We start from the raw sequence: 16,428 nt of genomic DNA on the forward strand, positions 1-16,428 counted from the left end.
GCTCTGTCATAATTAAAATAAATAAAACTTCTCAGTCATTAAAAAATAGGTGAACATAAAACTTTTTCCGGTGATGTATTAAAATTATAAGTCATAATTTATGATTTCTAGCATATAAATAGCTATGTAACGATATAATATTTAAAATTTTAATTTTAAAAATAAATAATTAGTTTCCATTATATAACTACTCACTAATAATTGTGAATCATTAAAATAATTATATAACAAACACTTAATATTCGAGTGGTAAATAAATATGCAGTACATCATTTACATTTATGGTAACTCCTGTAATTGTAACTGCGGTTGTAACTCATTTTTAAAATTTTCTAACTTCAGCAATTACCGACGCGGAACGTCTGAAAAATGCCGAAAACTGCGATGTAACTCCGAGGAGTTGACCCACAAGCCAAGAGAGCGCTTTTAGCAGTCGAATTTTGACGTAGTCTCTTATTGCATTACATGAGAAATCTCCCAACTCATCTCTGGTACAATACTAAACACCTATAAAAATAATTTATCATAAAAGAACGAGTTCAATCACGGAAATTATTTTCCTGTACATGTTATCCTTACTTGCCTTTCTTAAGTTTCGTACGATTTACAAAAAATGTATGACCACATTTACACTTGCGCAGAAAGTTATTAATTTAAATTAATCATTATTTATGACATGACCCAATAATTTCATAAAGAATATTTGATACTTATTGATTTGAGGTTGTATTATTGTATTGTTACGATAATCACGTGAGCGGTTATAGATATTTGTACAAATGTTTATACTAGCGCCACGCACGGGAAATTCAGATTACTTCGCGAAAAAATATGCTCATTTTTCGATACATTACTTTGGTCTCCTTGTGTCTATCCTCCATGCTCGCGAAGCTCGCATAGGGCATCTGTGATTGTTCGTTAGTTGCTATTTCGCGCGCCAGAGGCAGCACCTCCTGGACTTTCAAAATAGCGCAATGCATTCGAGTGTAAGAAAATGCGATGGTTTTATAAATTGTATGGATAATATAACATGAATATTGAATTAATTAAGTTTTGGGGTTTTCAAACTTAAAATATTGAGAGAAACTTGGTATTTTCACGAGAGCGAACTGACTCTGTAGCATCAGGAATTTACAAACTTGTTAATTGGTTTACTTTTATGATTTTTACGTGACTTTGAAATAAATGATTATTTTGTAGATCTTATTTTTCAGCTTAACATGGAATGCATATGTGAGATTGGAAGAGCGTTAGGTTTTCAAAAGAAACATCGAAATATTGCATAGGAAAAAGCACATTGTTGTAAACCAGATTGAACTAGTGATTTATCTCATTTTCTTGTTATAGGAAGGTTCTAAATATTAACAAAACTTCTATTACTATATATTATTTAACGTCTTTGATACTGAAGCATGAAATGGGATTTAGGCTTGAATTGATAAAACGTACTTAATGGCACTTTTTCAGACAGCTAACTAGAGTTGACGTAAGGGTTAGATCATACTCTAGGCAAGTTGAGGGCATAAATTAGAATTTTGATTGGTTTGACGTGTGAGAATGAGTGAGAGTAGAATTGTGCGGGAGCGCAATCCAGGAGCCCGCGAGAAAAATGAATTTCCCAGATCAGATTTTGACTGACTCGCGACGCTGAACCTTTCACTCCGATTTCTTTGATTTTGTAAGATTGAACTTAGAGAAATTCTCATTTGAAATCAGTGCCCAGAATATACAATTTAAATTTTTAACTCTTGGTGTTTCATTGATTATCATTATCAATCTGAGACCGGGTGAGGAGAGATTCTACTCTCAGTATGCATAGAACCAAAAATTAAGAAATCAAATATTTATGTAGAGAACTTTGTTTAAATTTGAAGTATTTAAATTTTCGCGCCAAACAGATCGTGATCGTTACAGCATGTTTTTCACGCTGTCTTATATCATCAGAATGGCAATCTCCCACCTCATCTCTGGTTATAATTTCATTAAGAATATTTCAAATATTTAAAAAGACATTTGTTTCAAGTTTGACTAAAATTATCGATTCACTTAAAATCTAAACAAAAATTGGAAAAAAAAAACAGAAGATTAGTGATAGAGTGTGTTTTGCAGGGCTTATCATTTTTAATGCTTTCCATGGCCGCTATTTTCGCTAGTTACGCCGCTGATGACCAAGATGGCTAGATATTTGATTAATAAAATATAGCCCTTTATTTTGAGAGTTCAGCTTTTACTTGCTTTTTCCTTTTAATTAAATTAATATACATTTTTTTGGTCTCCGAAAGCTCTCCATTACACCTTTTTATCAGTAATGATGACTTTTTTTACTTTAAGCGTCGTTTTGTCGCTTCTCAATCGAAAAGAATAATATTCTGAGCTGATTTTTTGTTTAAATTCAAATTTTATTAGTCTATTTTGTAATTAACTTCTGTATATTAAGCTGCGGAAATATTATATGGTATTTCAGAAATTGTATCTTAAATTTTGCTGTGAAATGTAAGTCAGATGAAAATAAACTGTTATTAATGAAATATATGTCATTGTCCTCAATCTTGGGAACTTTTTAAACTACGCTTGCGTCACACCGACAACCCGATTGGTCAGCGCGCTGATTTGGAATTATATAAATATTCAGATTTAATATTGATGATAAATAATGATTGAAAAATGCATCCAAAGTGATATCTTAATCTTAAATTAGAATTTGGGGGTAACAGATGAAAAAGTTGCGATTTTCCTGCAAAAAACGTTATTAATTCTGATTTCAGAAAAAAATTTCCTTAAAATTATCATTTCAATTGTTTGAAAATGTTAATAAAAAGGAAATAAGAAGTTTAAGTGTCAAGAAAAAAATATTTGTTTTAATAGTATAAATATGATTTGATTATTTGTATGCATTATTCTATATTTTATAATATCTATACAATAATTAATTAGTAATTGTAATTCGGGTCTTCAAGTTATTAAAAAAATGTATGATGTAACATTTATCAGTGCAGTAATTAATTATTCTTAATTAATTTTTGGTAATTTTAGTGATTTGATTTGTAAGTCACATTGTCGGAAATAAACAAAAATTCAATTTTAAAACTCGAAAGAGACGAGATCTATCATTGGGACAAAAAAAATGATTTATTTCTCTGAACTCAGAATTTATAACCTTTTTTTATTGAAATCAAATTGTTTGTATCTGTCACTCCAAAATTTTATTGTAGGGTTAGGAAAATTCTGTTTGGGTATTTGTCAATCATTATCTATTATGTATATTATATTTGAATATTTATATAATTCAAAATCAGCGCGCTAACAGTTACCAATCGGGTTGTCGGCGCGACGCAAGCGCAGTTAAGAAAATTCCCAAGATTGGAGACACTGGTCATATCTTGAACGCGACAAAAATCATATCATGAGGAGGATTTTACTTGACGCAGAGAACCTGAATGAATGTCAATTAAAATGGGTGTTATATTTCTGGAACACATTGGAGGCTCTCGACTATTTTCTTGCGCATCATGTGATACAAATCTCACAAATAGAGGCCAGCTGATAAGTACACGTTTCACAGGGGCAACTGGTCGAGCCTTTCTTTTCAACAAAGTTGTCAACCTCAATTACAGGTAAGGTTTGTTTCGTTTCTGTTGAGTTTGATTAACTCAATTTCCTTTTTTTATATCTTTAAAAACAGCTTTGGCATACCCTGCCATTATAAAATCTCAGAATTACCTCAGGTAAATTACCCGGAGTAAATTGCGTCCCCAAACCTGATGTGGTATATCGTGATGATCATATTTAAGGACATGTGACACAGCTAAATACCTATATTACCGACCTCACTTTATCAGTTCACTGAATCTTTTTTTGAACCTAAGAACTTTGTAAATAAAATATCGAGCTGAAACTTTGGAAAATGTATTAAGAGTACAATAAAGTACGTTTAGGTACTGCATTTTGGTAGGAACTTCACTGGAAATTATTTTCTTTTTTCTGAACCTCGACATTTTTTGAATGTCCGAACTTTTTTTTATACATAAAATATCGTTCTCAAGCTTTGAGAAATACAAGAGCCGAAAGAAAAATACGTTTAAGTACAAATTTTAATAATAAACTATGTAAAAAAAAATATGTTTCAACTATCAATTCCATCGGCATCAGCCGGTAACGTTGTACATGAAAATACGAACCCTGGCGGCTACTAGGCGAGGCTCTAGAAGATTCGTATTTTCGTGTACAACGTTACCGGCTGATGCCGATGGAATTGATAGTTGAAAATTTTTTTTACATATATTATTAAGCTTTGTACTTAAACGTAGTTTTCTTTCGGCTCTTGCATTTTTCAAAGTTTAAAACCGATATTTTATGCATAAAAAAAGTTCGAACGTTCAAAAAAACATTCAGTGAACTGAAAAATTGAGGTCGGTAATATAGGTATTTAGCGGAAAAAGCAACTGAATTTAATAGTTATAACTGTACCTTTTTATTGGTATTAAGTTTGTGATGAAAAATAATTTTTTTTGCATGAAGTACAAACATCTACACGTCATTAATTTATTATAACCTTGAAAGTTGTTTGAACGTTTACTAATTTATAAACAGTTCTTTCGAGTGTAGGTTACAATATAATCGAAGTATTATAATAATTATAATACATAACAATGACGTAATATAAGTTGAAAAGATTAATAATAATTCAACATTATTTGCATGCCTATGACCTAGAAGACGTTTATAACCATTGTTCGTCAATAGTTTATCGCAAAATAGGCACTTAGCGACACTTTTGTCTATATTTTTATATGTGGTATATGTGGAATCCTGGTAGAAATCTTCTTCCTCACCATTTTAACCGTTTGTTCGTTTAATATCTAGAATCCTTAAATTAATTAAAGTTTGAAGGAGGTTATGTCACGTGCTAGGAAATTCAAAAGTTCAAAACAGACAACTGCCAACTTTCTCATGTAATTTACCGGTTTTTTACGTAAATTACTTCATTTAGGTAATTTACGTAGAAAACCTCAAGTGACGCGTCACTTCGCAACCCTGATCATGACAGACCCATATTTGAGAAATCATACTAACAAAAGTAACAATAATTAAAAATTTGTACCTTATCAAATCGCTTCATTTATCGTTCGATTAAATATTCTAATAGCTTGTCGCGAAACCAAATTTTTTTTTCTAGCTTCATTATCTAAATAATTTTATGTTAAAAAATTAAGAGTTTGGTATTTCTTCTACGAATAAGCTCGATTTTTTACAGAATTAACTAAAAATATCTTTCCGATGATTTTTTTTATTATACTTTTCAAATTTATAAGAATATTAATTATTTAAACTAATCCGATTAAAAAGGTAAAGAGTTAGGCCTTTTTCTACAAGTCAATTTGTTTACGAAGTCAACTAAGAATTTATATCCGATTACTCTTTTCTATGTCGTGTAAATTTACTATAAATATTAATTATTTAAAAATTTATATTAAAAAATTAAGATTTTGCCCTTTTTTCTAAGAGTCAATTTGTTTTCGAAATCAACTAAGAATGCCTACCCGATGAGATTCTTCTATGTTGCTTGGTAAATTAAAGAAAATGATTAATTATTGAAACATTTTTAACATTAAAATTAAGAGTTTGGCTTTCTTTTTACGAGTCAATTTGTTTACAGAGTCAACTAAGAATTTCTATTTGATAACTTTTCTATGTTGCATTGTAAATTTAAAGAAATATTAATTATTTAAACAATTTAAATATAAACATTAAGAGTTTCACATTTTTTTCTACGAGTCACGTTGTTTACAGAGTCAACGAAAAATGTCTATCCCACGTGGTCCACCGTGGCATTATCCTCGACCCCCTCCCCATAAATAAAAAGAATAGGGACTATCTCAATAGAGTAGCCAAAATCAAGGGTTCTTTGTTAAGTTTTTCGAATGAGGTACCCGCAAATAGAGAACAATTTTTAATTTAACTCCAAAATAGTATTTAACTTATAATAAAATATTTACAATAAGAAAATTCATCAATTAAAAAAAGTCTGAATAATTTGAAGAAAAATTTAAAAAGGGAGTCGAGTTGGTGGCGGCCAACTACTGTAAAAAACTGCTCACTTGGTACTTGACGAATACAATAGGGCCATTATATGACCGTCGCGTCACTTAAAAGAACCCAAATCTCTCAGACTCGCTCTTTGAGACGAAATCATTCAATCGGCCCTGCAGATTGCCTGAAACGGGCCAGGCTAGAGAGAGAGAGAGATGCCTGTATAAATTTCATATTTTTATATGTATCTATGGAGATTGTGTAAGCTTGTTTCTTATGTTGTATAATGATAATAATTCTAGTTGGTTGTATGGATGAGGTTAATACATATAGCGCTCATATGTTCGATGTCAGTTCTAAAGTTTGCATTGTTTTTGTTTTTTAATATGCAGAATATTTCCATGAATACTCGTATATAATAATGTGTTTCTTTGGCTAAAGTATTTACATTTTCAAAATCGAAGTAACTGGATGAATCCTTGTCTAGGGAAGTTTTATTTTTGTTCTTCTCACATGATCTTTTGTGTTCTTTGATTATTTGTTATATATATATCTTTTTTGTTTGACCAATATTGCATTAGTTACTTTTTAAAGTTGGATTTGGTTTAATTTTTTAAGATGGATAAGTGATAGATTTAAAATTTGTGCATCTACCTGACAAAGTCTCTTTGCGAAACCAATTAGTGTAAATTTGTCCATTGTTGTTAGTAAGTTGAACACCTAAAAACTGATGCTGTTATTTTTCTCATATTCTATAGTAAATATTAGTCTGTTTTGATAATTGTTAAACAGGCTTTTGAATGTTAATATATTTTTTTTTGGTAGGAGGTTACGATGTCAACTGTGTATTTTTGTTGAAAATAGATTGTTCAAATTCTGCCATGACGAGATCAGATACTTCGCCTGAAATGGGTGAACCCATTGGAACACCATATATCTGTTTGTAATATTTATTTTGAAAACTAAAATATGTGTTCTCTAAACAAAATTTTTTAATTTTGATGAAAAATTCTAAAGGCAATTTGGTGTGTAATTTAATTTCGTTCCATCTCGTTTTTACAGCATCTATTACAAGTTCATGTGGGATATTGGTGAAAAGATTTCACATCTAAGCTAAAAAAATCGTATCCAGCTGGAACTGTGAATGTTGTGATTTTTTCTACTAAAGTTCAACTGTCTTTAATATGATGTGGTGTGTTGCCTAAAGTTATTTTAATAAGTGTTGCGATAAATTTAGAAACATAGTACAATGGATAGCCAACGATGGATAAGACTGGTTTCAGTGGGCAATCATGTTTATGTATCTTAGGAAGTTCGTGGAATCTAGGGAGGTATCCATTTGTGCTTTTTAGTGTTTTACATGTGTTAGAGTTAATAAAATTGAGAAACCATGTTTCATTGAATAATTTGTTAAGCTTATTTTGAATGCTTGCTGTAGGGTATCTATTAATCAATTTGTAAGTGGAAGGATAATTATGAAGAATCAAAGATTCTCGTATATATTCTGTTTTATCTATAAGAACATTGACGTTGCCCTTGTCAGCATTCATTACTACAATATTGTGATGTCCAGACAAGAATTTTTTTGTTTCTCTGGCAACTTCAGTAAATTGAGATCTAAAATTATTTTGTTTACTATCATTATTAATAACAATTTGTAAATTAGAAGCAAGTGCAGATCTAAATTCATTCTTCCCTAAACTAAGAAAATATTCTACATTTTTTGTGTTTTGTTTTTGTTTTATTTAAAATCCAGGTGGGATTATTGTGAAACTTTGTTTGCCTATAGTATCCAGTTTTCAGCCAATCGATTTTTTTAAAGAATCAGAAATAGGTATTGTTCCTAAGTTTGAATGTCTTACCGATTGTCAGTCGAAAAAAATTTTACATTCATTAGAAAACTTTTCTTCTGTTTGGTTCATGATTAATATTTTGATTCTATCAAAATCGTTTTGTGTATGTGTAATGTTTTTAACTATATCTTTAATACAAATATTCAAAGTATTAATATGACCTTTAAGAACTACTTTCTTAAATTCTTTACTACTATCGGCGAGAAAATTCGTGTCCTCTGGCTTTTATGTTGAAAAATTAGGTGAAGAAAAAATGGTAGCTTAATGAACGTGGGGTTATTTCAAAGGTGCAAATGTTGTATATTAATGATACAAAAAGTAATATTCAAAAAATATTTTTATAGCTTACAGATCTGGAAATCTGATGAAAAGTAAGGGAATTTGACAGCTTTTAAAGACAGTGAACTTTAGGGTAGTTTTTAATTAAAAAAATAATAGGAAGTCTAAAAAAATCATGGTGGTACTTTAAACATTTCCGAACAGATTGCTGTTGAAAAATTTGCAAAATATAAATAATTGTTCTTTTTTTATAAATAAATATCCAACTAAACTATCTTCGGTTCTAATGAAGATAATTAACTGATTTTAATTGGAGGTATTTCATCTATCTGTAATAATTTACAATTTGAAAGAAGTATGTGCTTCTTGTTGTTTTAGTGAAAATAGCGACATTTGAAGTCAGTTTTTTATATGGGAAAACAAGTGCCAGAAACCAGCGTGGTGCCGTTTTTTCAGGGGATCGTCCTTGAGTTTCCTCACCACGGGGCATAAGTTCGAAGGCCAGAATGAGGCTCAGAGACACTTGCTGGCACTTGCTCTCCTATATAAAAAACTGGAATAGACGAATTTTAAACCGAAAAGATGAATTTTAAACACAAATATTTATCCTCTACCAAAAATACGATTATTGAAAAAAAAAAACATAAATCAACGAAACAGTTGAATTTTCAACTATAAAAGACGAATTATCATAGAAATGGAATCATTTTCAACTACAAAAAAAGATGAATTTTCAACATAGATTATGAATATTTAACTGGAATAGTTGAATGTTAATCTAAGGAAATGAAAATGATTAATCGATAACAGAAGAAGAGACATTTTTCAACAAAATACATTAATTCTCAATCAAATAGTTTAAGGACTCTTCTTTGAGGGATAATAACTGTATGTTTAATCGCATAGCTTAAGGTGGTTCAGCTACTTATTTTCGATTAAATTGATTTTTTTGTTTTCACTCCCAACCCGAAAATCCCCGTTAATATTAAGGAAGAACAAACCCTTATCTCCTATCGTTCGATGCACAGGAATTTTAAATGAAACACGTTTTTACGGGAAAAAGCCGTTGCGGCATAAAAAACCCTGATTTATTGGAAGTTAACACAAGGTGAATTACATTAATGAATTAACACGATTGTGTATTGTGATTAACCATATTCGCGACGAAGCGGCGATGGCGTTGCACCCACACAAGGTCAGAACTGGATCGTTCGTTCTCTAGCTTGATCGCAACGGTGTTTTATGCATCCTGATTCCTTCGGTAGGAATCGGTGTTGTTGATTCGGTATATGTCAACTCGGCGATCGAACGCGACGGAGCTCCTCGCGGACCGAGTGATTGAGTTTGATATGATAAATGATGAACGAACGAGTACTGGTGTAGCGAACCACACTAGAGTCTATAGTGCGAAAAGACCGTCCTGATCATTTTCACCAAGTGCAATGAGCATGTGCGAACTCTGTTCTCGACCTCTTAGAGAATTCTTGGCGGATTATTTGAAAGAATGTAGTAATATGTAAATGTTCCTATTATTACGATATCGAGCATTATTCTCACTTTACGTGACCATTATTTGTAATATATAATGAAATAACATAACCTAAAATAAAATATATGTATACTAGGGTGCGCTGAAAAAATAAATTTTTTAAATTTTGATTATGCATATCAAAAATCTTGTTATAGATATCAAAATGTGTCTTCATGATTTTCTTTCAGATTTTTAAAACGACATCTTCAGTTAGCAGAAACTTTTTAAAGTTTAAAACTGTGAAAACAGTGATTTTTTCGATATATTTCAATGTTCGGTCACCTTTTCTCCATCGAATTAGTTGTTATTGCACGAATTCATTTATTTTGATGTAAAAAAAGATTTTCAGACATTTTTATCGTAAAAGAAAATTCTTTTAGGGCATAAAAATACATATAAGTTGAGAAGGAAAAGTGAAAATAACTATAATTGCGATTTTCACGTATCATTAAGTAAAATAGTATGTTTCCAGCTTCAAAAAAAGTCAATTATAGTTATTTTCACTTTTCCTTCCAAACGTCAAAGTATTTTTAATTTGGTAAGCTCTCTTATTTTTGGCACCAGGGACTCAAGTATATTAATTATATTTAAAGTTTAAAATTACAAAAGGTTTGTCCGAAGTACTAATAGCAATGAAAACTTTCTTTTGAAAGTCAAAAACACTTCCCTAAAGTTCTATAAAAAACTTCTTCTGTCTCCGCATAGTAGATATAGATTTTTAGAACTTCCCGCAGACAACTTTTTTTCGATATGCCCTGATATAAATTTATATATTAAATCTAAAACATCGGTTTACGTAATCGTCATTAAGAGGCTATCATATGTATATTAGATTTCATTTACCGTATATTGATTATTTATAAGAAAAGTCAGATATTTTCACATTATACAAATTAAAAATAGTTTTGGCAGTAATTTTCAATTATAAATAATAAGACACAATATTCTGTCCTATAGATAAATATAAAGTGCATTGGTTTTTTATTGGAAAAGTTCAATTAAGCAAATAATTAAGAAACCTAACCCCCAAGAACCACTGTACTTACGTTAAAATTCTAAAATCCACAGCGAATTTAAGGTTATTAATTTATTTTTTAATATTTGACGGGATTTAAAGGTGTCACAGAACATTCTATTTTCACGCACTCCGTTTTACCGACTTTAATATATATGAAATATGCATATTAATTTCACAACATGATAGTATATTAAAATTAATTTACGATATTTGCAAATGACTTTATTCACATGTATATTAAATTACGATCAAATGTTTTTGACAGTGAAGTTATCATTGGAATTATTAGGCTAATGTATGTACTGGAAAGTCATTATTTTATAAGTTTGAATGTAATAACAGCGCACAGTGGTCAAAAATCGGAAAAAAGTGGTCAAAAACCCACAACAAAATGTTCCCTAAGTGTTTTTTTACCAAGAAGAAGTAAGAAATAGAAAGTTTTAGACCGCGGAATTGAACAAGATGGAGCTAGAAGTTGGCCAAAACTAGAAGATGCTCGCTCGCTCCATCAAAACATTAAAGTGCTATCTCGGGCGAGTAAAGCATGAAGGTAAAGCATGAAGGTGAAGCGAGTGAGCACCTTTTAGTTTTGGCTAACTTCTAGCCTCATCTTGCTCAATTACGCGAGCAAGACTTTCTAGCGCTAACTTCTCGGTTAGTTTTTTATTGCTTTTATTTTTGGTTAAGTACCGTCAAGTCGTGTCGCGTGTGTTGGCACCCTACCGTTAGGACGCCTCGTTATAGATAAGTCTCAGGAGTATATGTGTAACTTATTGCGACATGTAATGACAATAAAATCTTTTTTTTGCTGAGCGATTGAGTCGGAAAGTGAGAGTTTCACGATTAATATTCAAAGCGTTTGATACAAGTGAAAAACAACTGCACAAAAAACGCAAAACTTGTGAAATGATAAACAAATGTCTGTTTTCCAAAATGGAATCGTCTCTGAAAAATAAGTACTTCAATATTATCTAATTGGTGAATCAAAATTTTATTGATTGTAATTTACAAGAGCCCCAGTATTAATCGAGCCAGTTTGTTTTGATAAATTAAACGATTTTGCAAAGTTTTTAGTAATTAAATTAACTCTAGAACAGGAATCTAATAATGTCCTAGCGATGAAGTAATTTTTCTATCATTTTGAATTTTCAAAACAGCAGTATTATTATCTAGTAGTATAAGTTGATTAATATGCGCTCTCACTCGCTTGCTCTCTCGCTTCGACCGCTCGCTCACTCTTCCGACAGTAAAATTACGCTAGGTTAATCAAGGAGATATAAGAATTGATGTAAACAGTTGTAAATATTGTAAACATTTAGAATCAGATAATAAAAAGTCTGCAGATGGCCATGTAAACCCTTGAGGGACACGTTATGAATAAAGAACAACTAATTATTTAATGGAAGTTAGGAAGAAAGTTTGCGGTTACACGTTTAAAGAATGTGCTTCCTGTTTACGTACTTTAAACGTTTGCGGGCCGTTGAGCATCTCTTTCAAAACGAGAGCTTTCTCTTAAATAATCGGTCCAGATACTCATTCTTTCACTTGAATAAACCCTTTGGAGAGTTATTAAACAGAAAATCACTTCCTTTTATAAATGTTAGACGAGCTGTCCACGAAGAACACAGTTTTCACTATTCTCACGTGACAGTTTGATTTTCAAAAAACGACAGTGGGACTCCGATTTATGAACTTGATCGGACCTCTCTTTCTATTCTCTCTCTATCTAATACTCCTTTGTCTTATTATTTGTTTTCTTCATCGAATCGTAGAGCCTATTGATAGCTACGACAGCGCCACAAATCCAGAAGAAATTTGAATTTGAATTAAATATTAAAAAGAAATCTTACATTGGAGCTCTACTGCTGCTCGACGTAGGCTTGTCATTCTGCTTATTCGCGTGTGCCTCCCGCTCCGTGTGAAGTGTCGGAAAATCTTGACGCAGTTACAGAGGTAGGCCGCACAGTGGTAAAAAACGTTTTTCTTTGTTCATAAACCTAATATCTCAAGATTGGCTGAATTGAATTGAATAAAATTTAGACTGACTCCAGTTCACGTCATACCTAATAAGGGAAAATTAGTCACCAGATCCAAGCATATTTTCTAACGCCGGAAAATTCATTGGAAATCGGGTACTTTTCATATTTTATGAATAAAATGACTCAAACTTTTCGAAATAATGATACTTTTTTATATTAACACATAAATTTCTTTATTTACATCGGTCAAAGTAAGATCCAAAGGAAAATTGGTATCTTCGATTTTTTATTTTCCTGGAAAATGCGATAAAACAAAAAAAAAAAATACAATAGCATTGTCAGCTAAAAAACCTGAAAATTCACGTTTTTTCATGTTTTATCAAATTTTCCAGGAAAATGAAAAATCGGAGGTACCACTTTTATTTGGATTTCAGTTTGACCGATGTAAATAAGCAAATTTAAGTATTAATATAAAAAATTTATTATTTTTTCTAAAAGTTGAAGTCAGTTTATTCATAAAATATGAAAAGTATCCGATTTCCCATGGGTTTTCCGGTCTTGGTAAATATATTTGGATCTTGTGAGTATTGTTCCCTTGTTAGGTATGCCGTGAACTGTATTCAGTCTAAATTAATTCAATTCTGTTCAGTCAATCTTGGAGATATTAGATTTCTGAACGAAGAGAATCGTTTTTTACCACTGTGGGCCGTTAGGGCACACGATAGTCGCAACAGGGCGTCAATTCTTGGAATGTCTAAATACGAGGTTCATTGTACTTCGAGATGATCCAGAATATTTTAAACTACTTCATATTTCAAAGTATTTTTAAGATATTATGAGGAATTTGAGTATAAACTGCCGTGAAAAAGTTTAAGGCCCTCTTTTTTATGACTGAATAAATTCTATTAATTTTCTTTATACCAGAGCTAAAAAAAATTCTCTTTAAAAGGTTGATTGTGTTCAAAATTCTCTATAAAATAAACCCAGGGTGAAGCTAATTTGTTTAGTTTTTAAGTAGTTATTGCAAAAATAGTGTAAATTTCAATGTTTTTCTTACATTTTCAATAACTTCCGAAATAGTCAACATTTTTTTATTTTCTTGGGCTTATTTTGAAGATATTTTTCATTGTATCACAACAGCTTACGAGTATAAATTGTAAAAGATTTATTTTCGATTTGCATGAACTTGAATTTGCAATAAAAAAGTTGGAAAAATTGCAATATTATTTTTGGTAACAAAAATATTTTTGTAAAATATATGAAACACATAACTATGTAGTCATAGGGAATACAATTTTATAAACTCTAGCATACAATGCAACCCGTCTTGCATATTTGTAATGCAAGAAAGCACTATATAGGCGATTTTAATTCGGTTTCCAAATCTCCCGCGCTCGAAATCTTGCGCTGATTGGTCAAAGGCTTCGAGACGCAGAAGACGTGCGCAAAATATACGTATAACCAAATTCTGAAAAAAAGTTTATGTTCCCCAGGATTTACCGCGCATTTCAAATAAATAATTAGTTATGAAATATAAACAATGTAATACACTATTAGAATGTGTTCACAAAAATTCTCGGGACCTGGTTTCTTTGGCAAGTTTTTCTTAAATCATTGTTTGCGAAATCTTTTTTATTCGTTTAAATCATTAAATTATTTGAAATCTATAATTATTAAAAAAAATCTTCTAAAATATTTTGAAACCTTTTCAAATCTTCCAAATGTTTTAAAATGTTTGAAATCTAGTGAACTGTAACTTTTTCAAAATCTTTGAAACCCTTTACATCTTTTACAATTTTAAAAATCTTTGTGAAATTGTTATGAAATATTTAAAATCTGATAAACACGCCTTTATACAATGTTCAAAATCCTTTTAAATATTTTAACATCTTTGAAACTTTTGAAATCTTTATTAATGTTTTGTAATATGGTGTATACTCAAAACCCGATTGGTGAAACTCTTGAAAATAAAGTTATATGGCCATGGCTCATTCTAATAGAGCTTTTTATTTTAGAAGTCGGCAGTGCGCACGTGCCGAAATTTTACGTCATTTCCGTATTTTTCGAACAGTTTCGTGTCGAAATGTATGGAAAATATTGTTAATAAAAACAATAAAAAATTAATTTGCAAATAACAGAGATTTTTAAGGTAGAACATTTTTAAGTATATTAAAAAAAAAACGGCGAAAAACGTGCAAAGAGTGCGGCGACCAAGGCCATTATTTGCATCTATTGGCATCTGTCATCTTCTAAAAAATGCTTAAAAATTCGGCGAAACTCACGGCAGATGATGTTCCAGGTGCGAAATTAGTGCACGAATCAGTAGAAGAGCACAGTATTGAGCAGCTGAAATGAAGTCCTAAATGTAGAAAACCAGCAATAAAAGGAAAAAAACGTGATTTAGTGGAAAGGTTAGTTGAGGTTTTGTATGGCAGGTATAAATATTTTCTTTTATACAAGATTTGCAGTTCAGAACTTTGTTTGAGTAAATCTTTAATATTCACACAAATATAAAATGATAAAATATTATATTTTCTACTTCTCTTTTTCAAGTTAAGACAATAAAAGGCCATTTGTTAGTGATTACCTAGTATAAGCAATGTACTAACAAATTTTCCTTCTTTCATATAAACTGGTTATAAATACATAAATACTCGTATAATAGTTCATTTAATATGTAAGCAAATCTTAGCAAAGAAAGAAAATATTAATACCTGCCAAACATAACCTCAAATAACCTTTCTACTGAATCACTTTTTTTTCCTTTTAAAGATCGTTTCCTATATTTTATCCATCGTTTAAGCTGTCTAACACTGCAATCTTCCACCGATTTGTGCACTAATTTTGTTCCTGGAACATCATCTTCCCTGATTTTTAAACATTTTTTTGAAGATGACAGATGTCAACAAATGTAAATAATGGGCTTGCTGGCCACACTTTTCGCACTTTTTCGCAGTTTTTTTCTGAATATACTTAGGAATTTGTTGTCTTTAAACTCTCATTTATTTAAATGTTTATTTTTCGTTGGTATTTTTATTTACAATATTTTCCATACGTTTCGACACAAAACTGTTCGAAAAAAAACGGAAATGACGTGAAATCCTGGCACGTGCGCACTTTCGACGTCTAGAATATAAAGATCTATTCTGAAGCTGAGTTAATATTGAAGATTTCAGCTAATAATTTTTATAATTTCTAAGTCAAAAATCGCAAAAATGTATACTTTAACATTATATAGTGGCGGAGACGAAATTTTCAAGGTCGCTGAACTTATAGGGTCGCTTATAAGAATAATTCGCCGCTTCTTACCTCTCATCATTTAAATCTCAGATTCATCGTTGGAATTTTTATAATCATACGGATTATAATTTTCGTTGCAGTTAGTCAAAAGGTCATCAACCTGCAGATATTCACTTTATTTAATTAATTAAGATCGAAGCACAAAACGATTTTGACACTTGTCAAACGTCAAATATCACTCACGTACCGTTACATTCGTGAAAACCAACTCCAATTTATAAGAAAGTACTTAATGCACGTTCCGAATGTATTTATGAGCAATTTCAATGTTGTGTTACATTTTTTAATATTCGTAACTAATTATTTATTTGAAATGCGTGGTGAATCCTGGGGAACATAACCTTGTTTCAGAATTTGGTTATACATATATTTTGCGCACGTCTTCTGAGTCTCGAAACTTTTGACCAATCGGCGCAAGATCTCGAGCGCCGGAGATTT

At 30.9% G+C, this 16,428-nt stretch overlaps 1 protein-coding gene across 1 annotated transcript in view; it reads left to right on the forward strand.

The window, feature by feature from the left end:
- Nucleotides 1-3,372: 3,372 nt before the first annotated feature.
- The window catches only part of LOC117168189 (protein yippee-like 5), a 27,576-nt gene continuing 14,520 nt past the window's right edge, over nucleotides 3,373-16,428 (forward strand). Inside the window, exon 1 of the mRNA XM_033353650.1 lies at nucleotides 3,373-3,614. Within this exon, the coding sequence (XP_033209541.1) occupies nucleotides 3,442-3,614 (173 nt within the window). The 5' untranslated portion in view covers nucleotides 3,373-3,441. The remainder of the gene's footprint in view (nucleotides 3,615-16,428) is intronic.

Source organism: Belonocnema kinseyi, chromosome 2 (assembly GCF_010883055.1).
Source record: "Belonocnema kinseyi isolate 2016_QV_RU_SX_M_011 chromosome 2, B_treatae_v1, whole genome shotgun sequence".
Classification (NCBI taxonomy): domain Eukaryota; kingdom Metazoa; phylum Arthropoda; class Insecta; order Hymenoptera; family Cynipidae; genus Belonocnema; species Belonocnema kinseyi.